This window comes from Cyprinus carpio, chromosome A3 (genome assembly GCF_018340385.1).
Source record: "Cyprinus carpio isolate SPL01 chromosome A3, ASM1834038v1, whole genome shotgun sequence".
NCBI lineage: Eukaryota > Metazoa > Chordata > Actinopteri > Cypriniformes > Cyprinidae > Cyprinus > Cyprinus carpio.
In genome coordinates this window covers 8184184-8199160 of record NC_056574.1, presented here as the reverse complement: position 1 = coordinate 8199160, position 14977 = coordinate 8184184, and the positions used below count along the sequence as shown (strand labels likewise).

The 14977-nt window shown below is 36.1% G+C and overlaps 1 protein-coding gene across 1 annotated transcript; it reads right to left on the bottom strand.

Annotated features, from left to right (window-relative positions):
• Positions 1 to 4051: 4051 nt before the first annotated feature.
• On the bottom strand, positions 4052 to 14097 carry cygb1 (cytoglobin 1). The gene is made up of 3 exons (XM_019076639.2): positions 13866 to 14097; positions 5337 to 5568; positions 4052 to 4846 (listed from the first exon to the last, which is right to left on the bottom strand). The coding sequence occupies exons 1-3, from the start codon at positions 13997 to 13999 to the stop codon at positions 4679 to 4681; spliced, it is 534 nt and encodes a 177-aa protein (XP_018932184.1). The 5' UTR covers positions 14000 to 14097; the 3' UTR covers positions 4052 to 4678.
• Between the last annotated feature and the right edge of the window lie 880 nt (positions 14098 to 14977).

Below are 14977 nucleotides of genomic sequence, written 5' to 3'. Positions count from 1 at the left end.
CTTAGTGGTTGCTAGGGATTTTGAGTACCTGCCAGAGTGTTTTTATGATGTTTTGGTTTGCAAAGAGGTTGCTAGGGTGTTTTAGGTTGTTTGGAGGCTCCTAGGGAGTTTTCAATGGCTGCCAAAACTGATATGGAATTTTTTAGCTATGCAGATACTAGGATGTACTGAATGTCTTGGCAAATGTGTAGCAACCACTGGCAACAAATCTCAATAGCCTAGCATTGTGGTAATGAGGTTTGAAACACTCTGTTGTTCTCAGATATTCAGTTTATTGTGTTATGTGACTGATTTCATGGGAACAGGGATGATAAGTGTGTTAAAGTGAACTGCACACTCATCAAACATAGTGAAAATCCTGCTGAGTCACTGTGTTTTTCAGAGATGTGATTATGATGAGTCACTGTGACTCACACCGGTTTTACACACCGGTCTGTTATTGTGGCAACATTTCCACACCCCGAAACGTGATGCTGAATGAAACATACTGTGATTGGTTGTTTGACATGTCGGTCAAACGGACTCATGGGCATGCCTTGGCCAATGAAAGCTGCCATGAATTCCAGACCTTCAGCCGTCAGTCTGAAGGTCTGGCTACGCAAGACTACTGTGACTCTCATGAAGCAGCACAGATAGATCACATGATCACAGCTGAAGAGCCACTGTTTGAGGGCAAACTGATAAGGAATGTATGTCTGTGTCAGTCATTTATCTGCTGTGCTGCAAACCTTCACCTGAACTCTGACTAACCTTTAAACCAGAGACCCTTCAGACCCTGCAAAAGAGAAAATCACAAACGAGATCCCTGTAATACTGCTTCTCTTGGGCAACTCGGCTACATTTGCTTAACATTCCTGCTTGTCATATGTTTCGCCTGACAAAGAGTGTCACCTGAGTATTCTCACATATAGAGTTTGAGAAGAGATCTCAACAATGTCTCAAACTGTGATCAGATTTTTCAACCAATCAAAAGTCAGAGATCTCAATATGAGCTCAAACATTTCTCATCAAATAATCTGATTCTGAGCTGCTCTCCACGATCATTTTACAGCTCTAGACTCTTACAGTAAGACAACTAGTGACTTATTTGTTATGATTTCTCAGCAATATTAGGAGAAATACATCAATACCAGTGTCACATCAACACTATACTACTATTTTTTAAATCCATTATTCTAACATATGTAAATAGTCTGCATAAAGAATCAAACCCTGATCAAATCAAACACACCTGCCTAATTTTCTGAAGACTTTGATTAGATTGTTCAGGTATGTTTGATTAGATGTTTGAAATAAAATCAGTGGGACAGTTGCCCATCAGTATATTTATTAATATTTTAAATTAGCTTTTATTTTTATATGCTCATTTTTGTTTTATTAATTTAATTGTGCTTTTGTATGTTTTTTATATTATTATTAATGTATACATATTTTTTTTTCCATGTAGTATTTTATATAGTGTTGCTAGGAGGTTGCTATGTTCTTTTGGATTGCTAATTGGTTGCTAGGTTCTCATTGGTTGCTAGGAGATTTATAGTTATTTTTCTATCTGTAGCAACACTCTAGCAGCCATTCATAACATCCTAGCAACCTCATGGCAACCATAAATACCAAACAACCCCCCAAAAAAAACCCTGCAAACAACCAAAAAAATCCAACCACACTACCTAGCAACCAAAAACACACTAGCTTCCTCCTAGCAACCCAGAATACTATTGCCTAGCAATACAAAACACAATAGCAACCTCCTAGAACTCTCTGGCAACCAGCAATACTCACAATTGGCAAAAAAACTCCTAGAACTCTCTGGCACCCCAAAACAACCTAGCAATCATAGCAATACCATAGCAACACAACACTCTGACAACCTCTCCTAGCAACACTCTGACAACCACCCAAAACCCCTTAACAAAAAAACAACCAAAAACACAACAACCCAAAATACCATAGCAACCTCCTAGCAACACTCTGACAACCACCCAAAACCCCTTAGCAACCTCCTGGAAACTTAAAACACCCTAGCAACCACCTAGCAACACCCTGGCAGCCATCCAAAACACAATAACAACCTCCTAACATCCTAAAATATCATTGCATCCTCCTAGCAACACTCTGGCAACCACCCCAAAACCCCTTAGGGAATTAAACCTCCTGGAAACTTAAAATACACCCTAGCAACCCACCTAGCAACACCCTGGCAGCCCATCCAAAAGCACAAATAACAACCTCCCTAAACATCCTAAAATATCATTGCATCCTCCTAGCAAAACTCTGGCAACCACCCCAAAACCCCTTAGCAACCTCCTGGAAACTTAAAACACCCTAGCAACCACCTAGCAACACCCTGGCAGCCATCCAAAACACAATAACAACCTCCTAACATCCTAAAATATCATTGCATCCTCCTAGCAACACTCTGGCAACCACCCAAAACCCCTTAGCAACCTCCTGGAAACTTAAAACACCCTAGCAACCACCTAGCAACACCCTGGGCAGCCATCCAAAACACAATAACAACCTCCTAACATCCTAAAATATCATTGCATCCTCCTAGCAACACTCTGGCAACCACCCAAAACCCCTTAGCAACCTCCTGGAAACTTAAAACACCCTAGCAACCACCTAGCAACACCCTGGCAGCCATCCAAAACACAATAACAACCTCCTAACATCAAAAAACAAAAACCCAACCTCCTAGCAACACTCTGACAACCACCCAAAACCCCTTAACAACCTCCTGGGAACTTAAAACACCCTAACAACCATCTAGCAACATCCTGGCAGCCATCCAAAATACATTACCAACCTCTTAGCAACCCAAAACACTATAGTAACCTCCTAGCAACACTCTGGGAGCCATCTAAAACACCCTAACAACCTCCTAACATCCTAAAATATTATTGCGTCCTCCTAGCAACACTCTGGCAACCACCCAGAAAACCATAGTAACCTCCTGGCACCTCAAAATACCCTGGCAACCTTCTAGCAATGCTCTTTTATTTTTTCAGTTTTAATTTTAGTTATTTTACCACTTCAACTTACGCTTACTTTATTTCAGTTTGTTGCCAAGGCAACATTTCTAATTTCACTTTTTTGTTTCAGCTTTATTTCAAAAAACAAACAAAAAATATTTTAAAAGTTTAAATTTTAATTAAAAATTACAAATCTCTCTGGATTACTATTGATAACCCCTGTGGTGGTAAACCGGGGAAAGAATGTGGTGTGTCTGAAGATCAGGTCTGTTTCCACTTGAGTCTGTGAGCGATAGGTGGTCAGATCTGTCTGTCTGTCTGTCTGATGCTGCAGGCCGTTTCAACATCTGTGTAAACACACACACACAGAGCTTTAATAAAGAGATTTTTCCTGCTGAGTTCCATTCATATACTCCATTCTTGGTTTATCTTTCTCTCCAACACTCATCTTATCACACAGCCCACGATAATGAAATTTTCTCAGTTCCTTTGTAAAGTTTGATCAGGTCAGAGGCTGAATATCTCTGGCTCGCTGTAGATTATCACACACGGACACAGACTGCAGGTGAACCCGCTGATAAAACGACTGATTTAATAGAGATTTAATCAAGTTCAGCTCACAGTAAACAGTGTTTGCTTCCATAACTTTAACATGGTATCCATAGTGTCAGTCAAAATACCATGTTTATTACAGATAAGGTTATTCCTGTGAAAGCATAATCAATTTTTGTGGCATGTTTCCAGAAATATATTAATCAGCATAACTGTTACTAACATTGATAATAATCAGAAATGTTTCATATCAGAATGATTTCTGAAGGATCACGTGACACTGAAGACTGGAGTAATGATGCTGAAAATTCAGCTTTGATTCACAGAAATAAATTACATTTTAACATATATTCACATAGAAAAGAGTTGTTTTAAATTATAATAATATTTCACTGTTTTTACTGTAATTTTGATCAAATAAATGCAATCTTGGTAAGCAGAAGAGACTTCTTTCAAAAACAAACAAACAAAACATATCTGAATATATGTACAGTATTATAGTCTATAAAAAAGTGCAAGACTCAGAGTTTATTTCTTAATTGTTTCAGAGTTTATTTCTGAATCAGTGATTATTTTACACGTACAAAACATTTGAATAAGTACAAAAAGAAATCAGTTTAGCTGCTTTAGTAGCACAGAACAGTCCTTTACACTCCTCTTGCTCACAGCACGCAGGGGAAGCGACTGGTACAAAAGCACTCATCTGTTTCAAAAACAACCGCTTCAGATGAACTGGATATTTATCTAAAGCTCCAGCAGAGACCCAAATGTTTCATTTCTGCACATTTTTGTATCTGACGGAGGTCGTGTTTGTGTACGGGCTGATGGTTTATCTGGAGTATGTGTAAATATTTAATGGGAGATGGACTGCAGAGAGCTTGCGATTTCTGCACTGATTTATAAGTGTGTTTATGATCTGAGCTGAATAACAGTTGCTAGGGATCTGACATCGATAAAGTCCAGATGAAATATCATGTAGGGTCCATCAACATTTATAAAACATCTTCTGGTATGAGCTCATTTTCTCAATTTACAACACGTCTTTATTTTCTACTACATCTTTTTGTTTCACTTATAGAAATGAATTCAATATACATGACATTACTGTCATAATCTTTGGTTTAATTCTTATAATTCTGCATCTATTCTCTCCTTCACTTTGCAGAGTTTTTGATGGAATCCCAGCCGACTTCAGCGTAGACTTTGTTCATCTGCCAGTACAGGACACCCAGGAGTTTAGACCACGCGCTCTGCACCGACGCTGGACTGAAGCATTGTGGGAAAGCTTCCACCAGCACCTCCAGAATCACTCCAGCCAGAATCTGCAGTAAGACATTAATACTTTTATTCAGCAAGGATGCATTCAATTCATCACACGTGACAGTAAAGACATTTCTAATCTTACAAAAGATTTCCATTTCAGATCAGTGCTGTACTTTTGAACTTTATGTTCATCAAAGAATCCTGAAATATAAAATGTATCACAGTTTCCACAAAAATATGAAGCAGCAGGACTGTTTTCAACACTGATAATAATCAGAAATGTTTCCTATCAGAATGATTTCTGAAGGATCATGTGACACTGAAGACTGGAGTAATGATGCTGAGAATTCAGCTTTGATCACAGAAATAAATTACATTTGAAAATACATTCATACAGAAAACAGTTACATCAAATTGTAAAATTATTTCACAGTATTACTGTTTTTACTGTATTTTTGGATCAAATAAATGCAGGCTTGGTGTGCAGAAGAGACTTCTTTCAAAAAAACGTCCTTTGTAACTTTGTAACCGATTGTTCCTCATACTCACTTTGAAGTAAAGCGGATCCACCTTGTGTTTGAGCGCGTGTGATTTGCCCATCTGCTGGAAGATGGTGTTGAGTTTGTCTCCGTCGCGCAGGTTTTCCACCAGCGTGTTGAGGGCGGTCATGACCCGCAGGGCGTGTTTCTTCAGCTGGACGCTTTGCTTCATCTCCTCGGGATCATGCATGTCACGGAATTGATCGAAGTACTGCTTCGCCGATGGGAAGTTTGAGAAAAACCTGGAGAAACAGACATTTAGTTATTTTCAAAACAAAAATTCATTGATGATCAAAGATGTAGATGAGTTTGTTTCTTCATCAGATTTGTAGAAATGTAGCATTACATCACTTGATCCCTCTGCAGTGAATGGGTGCCGTCAGAATGAGAGTCCAAACAGCTGATAAAAACATCACAATAATCCACAAGTAATCCATACCATTCAGTGCAGAGGATCCATTGGTGAGCAAGTGATATAATGCTACATTTCTACAAATCTGATGAAGAAACAAACTCTTGGATGTACTGAGGGTGAGTACATTTTCAGCAAATTTTAATTTTTGTGTGGACTATTTCTTCAAAGCCAAACGACTTTCTTTCTACTGTGAAACACAAAAATTATATTTTGAGAAATGGGTTCCAAATATTATTAGGTTCGCAATATTTGTCTAAAAATCATACAGGTTTGAAATGACATGATGTAAAAAAAAAAAAACACTTTTTGGGTGAAATATCCAGTTTAGAAAGCCCAGCAGAACATAACATGAAAATGTCCTGTGGATTTGTTGCATTGAAATATGATTGTTTTGTGATGTTAAATTGATTTTACGGACAAGCACAAGTGAGCCGCACACAGAAGCATTATGAACTGGACTGGAACAGAAGATCCCCGTCGTCACATGATCAGAGTAAAGTTACAAATCTTCATTCATACATGATTGTTTATAATAAATTGTAGTAGGTAGTGGATGATTAGGTTCCAGATTGAGGCTGCAAACTTCCTCTTTAAATAGGAAACACATAATAGCAGGGCTGCGTAACTATTTCATGAGGATCCTAAAGATAAACATGTGAAAGTGAGCAGTGCTGTGTGTGTTCGCATGTGTGAGAAAGCATATCCCAGCCCAGCTGGACAGATAAGCATTCCTGAGATAACACTAATCTAATATTTATCCAGCATTGCTGAAATTCTGCTCCATTCACAACCAATACTGCAAACAAACTCAGGGAAAGTCTTTTTAAACTCAACTTTGTGATAAAAAGCAGTTAAAGGCATGTTGAGCACGTTGAACCCTGTAGTGTGTGTGTGAACATATACATACATACATACATACATATATACATATATATACATACATACACACACACACACACACACACACACACACACACACACACACACACACACACACATATATATATATATATATATACAAATAAAATTTTTTTTTTTAAGCAATGCATGTTGGGATGCGGTTGCTAGGGTAAAAATGAACTATTGCATAGATAAGAGGATTCTGCTGTAATAAATAGCCCTATATAAGAACTAAATTCATAATTCAGCTGCGTCAGTGCTATTCTCAGTCTTGCTGTAAATGAGCTGTGCTCTGAACGCTACTGAATGTCTTTTGCTCTGATGTAACACTTCAGATGATGTTCATTTGAAGGCTGCAGGGTTGAAACTGTCTTGGATAATTTATTTTTGTCTCCAGGCTCCAAACACGATGACTTATTTCTCTGATAACCGGCTGATCGTAAATCCTGCAGTTCTGAGATTGAAAAATATCCAGAGGGAGCAGGTTTCACCAGCGAGTCTTTGTTATGTGTTCTGGTACATCTTGTCCTTTTAAAAACACATATTGCCATTTCATCTTGTCTGCACATCCCTTCAATTTCCTTTAAAGCATTTTAATGTTCCATAACAAAACCTGACGCTTGCGGCGAATCACACGTCTGAAATCCCTGCTACTAATGAAAGTGGTTGACTATTACCAGAACATCCTTCAAGGTTTATGGGTTAAATCACGCTGCTGGATGAAAGGTTGGCTAGAGGTTTGATGGGAAGAGAACAGCATGTTATTAATCCTGGTTAGTGGCTGTCAGACTACATCACACCGCAGAACAAGAGTGGACTAGTTTACACCAAATTATTTCATGGGAAAATCTGTTCATGTTTCAAAAACAAAGGGTGCTTAAATGAAGAAACTGATTTTAATTATGGGTTGAACAAACTTTTAAAGAAACCAAATTCACTGTAAAACATGATTTTTCAAAGTTTTAAATTAAACAAAGATTATTGGAGTTTGTTTAGTATAAGAAAATCCTATTTCAGTTTTTCTAGTTCAAAAATAAAACATTCCAAATCAAATCAATATTTTATAATACCAATACCAATGTAATTAATTTATAAACAAATTACCAATGATTTCTTTATTTGCACTGACCATACACTGACCTTAACTTTAATTTATATTTATTTATTTATTTATTATTATATATATTTATTATATTTTTAATATATAGTGAGTGTACAGTATATATAATGAAGGATGGAATTAAAAATATATATATATATATATATTCATGTGCATTTTACCAATTTCGAACCACATCAATCTAAATAAGTACTATTCATTTGGTCTTTAATCATGTATAAATGATATATAATGAAGGATGGAATTAAAAAACGCCTTATTTTCAGGTGTGCATAATTAAGCAGGTTTTCTTTTACAGTTAAAATGAGCCAAAACGAGATTTAACAAACTGAAAAGCCAAAAATTATTAAATGGTCATGAGAGGGATGTAATAATAATGCAATACTGGAAATTGCAAAGTTAAAGCATGATCATAGGAGAGCGAAATGCTCATTGGGTCAGCAGGATCAGAAAAAAGAATTAAGAATTAAGGTGAAGAATTAGGTGTGAAATCATCAGGAACCCTTTAGTCTCCAGTTCCATTGTTTTCCAGAACTTCAACCCACCTGGATTCTCCAGAAGACAAGGTGTCAGGTTCTCAGGGACTTAGGTTAGGTAAAGAATCCTAAAAAAAAAAATACCCCAGCTTAATAAGAATCACATGCTGAAGTGTTGTGAAATACATGAAGACTGGTTTTATAGGCTTTTATAGACAGAGAGTGACTCTTGAAGAGCCAGCAGTACATCCTCTTGTATCACTCTTTCAAGAACTTATCTTCAGGAATGTGGCAGTAAATTTTGGAAGGTCATTTTTAGACAAGACAGACTTTTCAGGATAGGAGATGGACTAAAAATGATCTCCTCAAACTTGCTGTCAGATTCCTGAAGGTAAATTCTTCAAAGAATTATGCACACCTGAATATAAGGCGTTTTCCACTTCCATCCTTCATAGACAATTATATATCATTTATAAGTGATTAAAGATAAAATGAACAGTAGTTATTTAAAAATGATTACCAGACTATAAACTTGCATTATAATTATGCACGCACAGTACATATATATATATATATATATATATATATATATATATATATATACACACACACACACACACACACACACACACACATATACATATATATACATATACATATATACATATATACTCAAAAACACACACACTCTCTCTCTCTCTCTCTCTCTCTCTCTCTCACACACACACACACACACACACACCCAGGTGAAATATTTTACTAAGACAGTAAATATGCACAATAATAATTCACGTTATTGTTAAACTATTAATATTATACATAAATACATAAAACATTTTATTAAGAATAAATTAATTAAATTATGAAAAGTAAATGTTTCATGTTTAAATGAAGTCAGATTGTTGGGGGGGGGGGGTAAGAGGCTTAAATTATTTATTTTAATGAAAGATTATGAAGACAAACCTTTTAAAGATTAATCTGGGTTGGTTTGATTTCATGTTGCTTTCAGAATTAAGACTTTTGCATGTAATTTGCTTGAAATTGTAAGAAATTAATTACTGTTATATTATGATTAGTAATTAGTAATTTTGCACTTTTTGTGTTTCTACAGTCGTGTCTCATGCGTTCAGCACCAGATGTTGATCCTTCACTAGTAATTAACCTCTCAATACTGAACCGTGAGTCAAACCGCAACAGAAAGATCCGTCCCATGAAATAGAGACAGAATCTAGTAAATGCCCAGAGAAGAGACGTGTGCTCACATGTCAAACAGGAGATAAAGAGAGACTGTCTTCTCTGTGTGTCGTAACTCATGTCTAAGCACTGGAGCTCTAGATTCATGTGTCAACGGCTGGAGGACGAACAAAGGCGGTACAAATCCCCTGGGAACGTGAAAATAATCATGGGGATAATAAACAGAGCGCAGAGATGAGCAGTTAAGAAGACATTAGTTATCGTCCACGGGTGCAGATGCTAATGTAGTTATAGTTGCATTTATCGTTATGTTATCATCCGCTGGTGTGGACACTAAAATAGTTATTAGTATATTTATCATCCACTAGTGTAATATAGTTAGCATAGCAGTTTTCACTATAGTTATCATCTGTTGTTGTGGAGGCTATTACTGTAGTTATCATTCTTGGTGTGAATGAGCTTTAAATGATAACAGTTTTATTTTTGCATGAATTAAACCTTGAAGTGTAATTTTTTTTATTATGTTTTATTTTTATTTTTTTGTCAATAAACAGATCGTTCCTGATTGTTGTTATGATCCTGAAATTCATTTTGCATACAGCAGCAATATGAACTTGGTTGCAGTCTGGATCTTTTTATTTTATCACCAACTAGTCACAGCCATGAAAGCGTGTCTTGTAGAGTTTCAGTGTGTGCTTGGGTTTGATTAAAACTTACAGAAAAATGGATGATAACATCTGATTTAATCCACTGACCTACTAAAGTAAAGCATCGCTGAGAGAAATATAGTCTCCCGCGAACATCCTGTGTGTCTGAGAAATAAATCTAATTTCACCAGTTGAAAGAGTTTAATTATAAATCTTTACTGCAGCCCTTCAGGTGTGAACGTCAGAGAAGATGTGAGCTGTTATCTTTATAGAGAAATTACTGCTGATAACATCCATCATAATCCTCCAGCACTGTGCAGGTCAGGGATGAAGAAATATGAGCTCATGTGAGGCTCTCAGGTGGAAAACCTGATGCTGCGTTAATGATTTGCTCAAATAAACCAGATTCCTGACCATCAGAAGAACAGTCATTGCTACTTTAACAATGATGGACGAGTGTTGTAATAAGATACAAACATTATAAGCAAAAATTGCATCACATGATAATTTTATAAATCTTTTTATTTTTATATTTTTTGGCACTAGTAGATCTAATGATGTCATGCAATTTAATAGGTTTTACAATATAGTGATTCAGTTTAATCAAATTCACTTTATTTCATTTAATGCTCTTGATTTATTTCTCCCAGCTGTATCATATGCAATCTTGTACTCTTTATAGTCTTTTATGGTTATGCCAGTAGATCTAGAAATAGATACAGTTGGCAGTGAAGTAAATCGAATCAGTTTGTGATTTCTGTGAACTGTTTTCAGAAAGAATCACAGATTATCATGACTCAGGAGCTTCAGTTTCAGATATCTGGACTGAATTCTCTTCGATTTACTCTTATTTTATGAGCTCTGCGTCTCTCTTTTTCCTCACAAATGCATGCTCATTCACTAAACTCTCTGCATTGGTCATGTTTTAATCGAGTAATGGTCTGTGATTCCTGATTCAATAGTATTTGGGATTCATACTGACACACTGAGAAACATACAAACAAAACAAACTGGCTGGTCACTTTACTTGTCAGTCAGATGGTTTAAGATGGTAATCAGACTTTATAGTGTTTATTAAGATTTTGGTTAATTTGATTTTTTTAGGTTTCTGTTTAATTTGAATAATTTTGTTATACGGTTTTGTCTTTTTCTTTATATATATATATATATATTTCAATTCAGCTTTATTTTAATTATTTGGTAATTTTAGTACTACTTCTTATTTCAGATAGTTCTCATTTTAATTCAAGTTTTCTATTGAATTTTTTATGTTTTAAGTTATTAAGCTTATATTAATTAATAAAAACATTAAGGCCTGGTTTTACAGACAGGGCTTAGATTAAGCCAGGACTAGGCAATAGTTCAATTAGGACATTTAAGTCATTTTTATTAACATGCCTTAGAGAAAAAAAAGGAAAAAAAAAACATTACTGGTGTTCATTTTGAGACAAAACAGAGACACTGATATATTTTAAGATCATTCAGTGCAAGTTTCTTTCAGTTAAAACAGCTCAGACTTACACATTAGTCTGGGACTAGGCTTAAGCCTTGTCTGTAAAACCGGGGGTTAGTGAAGTAAAGCTTGAAGTTAATTGAAATAAGTTTTAGTTATCAATAACAGCACTGGTATGTCCTGATTTAGATACACACAGATTTATCTAGGTATCTAAATCAGGGCATACCAGTGCAAATGTGGAGTTTTTGCAGCACAGAAGGTCACGAGTGTGAAAGAAGTGCACTAAAGCTGTCGTCTCTGAAACCATAAAGAGCAGCTGGAGAATAGATCTGAAAATAAAACCCTTTGTTTTCATCTCAGTGTGGTACGCTTTCTGATTTGGCGCTAAGCTCTTCACTTCCTTGCTCTTGCGCCAACATGCTTTCAAGGTCTGTATGTTCCCCAAATCCCAGCAGTCACACCTCAGCTCTACCCACAGTCCTTTTCACCCAATTCAATAACTTCTCTTTCCATACAACAGGATATCAATCTTTGGCCACATAAGCAGCGTCACTGGGATTAGTTTTCACATCTTTCATGTGATGTCACCATAGAGCGTGGGTCCTCCTGGATTTGGACGAAGTGTATGTTTTTATCACATACACTGTGATGATGGTTCACGACTCGCTTCTTGAAGGGATCGAACCAGCAACCTTCAGATGACCAGCCCTGAACAACTCTTGTGGACGTCACCAAGGAAAACAACTTGATGAAGTAAATACTGTCTATGTACAAATACTGAAAAGTTTGTGTGCGAGTTTAGAGAGAGAAAATATCGGCAGCTCAGTATGAAAATAATAGAGATCGATGGAAATTCACCACCATGATAGAAACAAGGGTTTATTTAACTGGATCTCCAGAAACACTAGTGCAATTGTGATTAATACTACCTGTGTTTATTTAAGTCTTATTGTGGGAATACTGTAGTACTTGGAAATATAACACACTACTGAATGATTGCCATTCATAGAATACCAAGATAATAAATAACCGTCATATTACCAATTGCAAATGTCAAAAACACCATAGTATTATTATGGTACATGTCCCAAACCACTGTATTAAAAACTATTAACCCCTTAACTGTCTTAACCCCTTTATTTTATTTGTTTAAATAGCCATTACAGTGCACTATCCAAACTTAAATTGTTATAATTCATGAAAACTTTGGAATACAAAGGAATGGTTGGTCTCTTTTTATAGAAGACAGTCAGCAAATTATTGCAGAAGTGGAATCATTTAAAAAAATTAAAATATCATAAAGTTATATAAGTTTAAATTTACTGTAAAGAAAATGCACTGTAAAATTTGTATTATATTTTAGATAAAATCAATCTTTTACATAACAGGTAAATAAAATAAAAAAAAAGTATTGCAAAAAAAAAAAAAAAGCCTTATGTCTAAATATGTTATGTCCCAAATTTGAAGTTGATATGAAAAAAGTGAGGTTTCTGTAAGATTTTATTTAGGGTGTTGTACCACAAACAGCCACCGGGTGCCATCCAAACCCCATTGCATTTTTTATGCATTTTTCTGTCACAAATGTCTAGATTTCTCTGTCAATATTACTTCTATCACCAAATAACCACCAAATATGGATTCATGGGACTCATACCTTTCCAATGATGTTTTAGGTCAAGATTATAAAAAGTTTTGATTGTAAAAGACCGTAATGCATTTTGTAATATGACACTTGCATCATAAAAAACATTACAAAGAAAAAGAAATAAAACGCAATGTCTGATTTCAAAATTATATTCAAATGATATATAATTTATGACGATTACTAAAATATTTGATATAGAAAAAGGACAACAGAATAAAAGAGCGCCACGTGTCCCACAGGTTGAACGGTGACAACCATATTGTTACTATGTTGCAAGTTTTAAAAAATGGTACTACAGTGGTACATTTCCAAAAACTTTTTTGGAATTACCAATAATAAATGTCAAAATACCATTTATTATTATGGTAAATGTTCAAAAACACTGTATTACCATGGTACCTGTATTATCAAGTACTTCTATGGTGCATATCAAAAACTATGGCAAAACTATGGTAAATGTCCAAACAACCAAGTATTACCATGGTACCTACCATTGTGTATTTCCAAAAAACTAGGAGATTACCAATTATAAATGTCCAAAATGCCATGGTATTACTATGGTACATGCCCAAAAAACCTTGAAATAACCTAAGTAGAAAACTATGGTGCTTGTTCAAACAATGAAAGTGATAACGTGGTAGTTTCTGTGAATGATTGACGCATGAAAGTAAGACGGACAGGTGTACCTGATGAGCACAGCGACTCCAGCATTCTCTCGGTTCTCGTAGACGGGTCTCCACGTGTCCTGGATCACACACACATCGTCCTCGGTGAGAGTCTCAGGGCTCTGTGTGAGCTCCACATCTCCGTCTCCCTCCATCCAGACACTCGCTGAGAAACACTTGAGAGGGAGAGAGAGCTGTGTGTGTGTGTGTGTGTGTGCTCTTTATTTCTGTCTCCTCAAGAGTCTGATAAAGAGTTACTACTGAATGAAGAAGAACCTCCCACCCACTGCCTTTTCTCTCTCTCTCTCTCTTTCTCTTACTCTTACTCGCTCACACACTCATGTTCTCCTCTTTATTCACAATCAGACCTTCCCCCTTCGGTTTACTTGTTTTTTCTCACACTCTTGCATCTGTCTGCTGCTCACCCACTGGAAAGACCACAGGCAAGATTGAGACACTAAGAAGCAAAATTGTTCCTTAAACATCTTCAAGGGCTAGTTCACCCAAAAGTGATTTTACTTCATTCCAAGGCTTTCTTTCTTCTGTGGAACACAGATTGATTATGTTTTTAAAGGTTTATAAGGTTTTCAGTGAAAGTCAATGAGGTTCAGTGTTGTTTGGGCTTTAAAAACATCTTTCATGCTCCACAGAAGAAATAAAGACCTTCAGGTCTTTATTTTGAACAAACACACACAAGCACTTTAAGAGCAAACGTACATGCTTCACCTTACATCAGCACGGCTGAAACACAGTAGATGAACAGCTGCACATCCAGAAGATTGTTTTATTGCTCAGATGCTGATGTTTCGACAGTTTAACAGCTTTTTCTGTAATGATTTATTAAAGCACAAATATTGTCTCAGATGTTTCTCCTTTGAATCCCCACAGGAGAGAGAAAAGGCTCAAATGGGTCAGTAGTGGTCTTCCAGTAAGAGTATAGAGTTCATGTGTTGAGAAATGTTTGAGTTCATACAGTATGTACTGAGTTAGCATGATGAAGCTGTTTCTTCAGTGTTTATGATCTTTTAACTAGACTAGTGCGTGTGAAGCATGTGAACGTGTGTATGATTATGTGACAGTTAAAGCAGGGTCATAGAAACCCTTTACACTGACATAATTACAGAGGGAGAGAC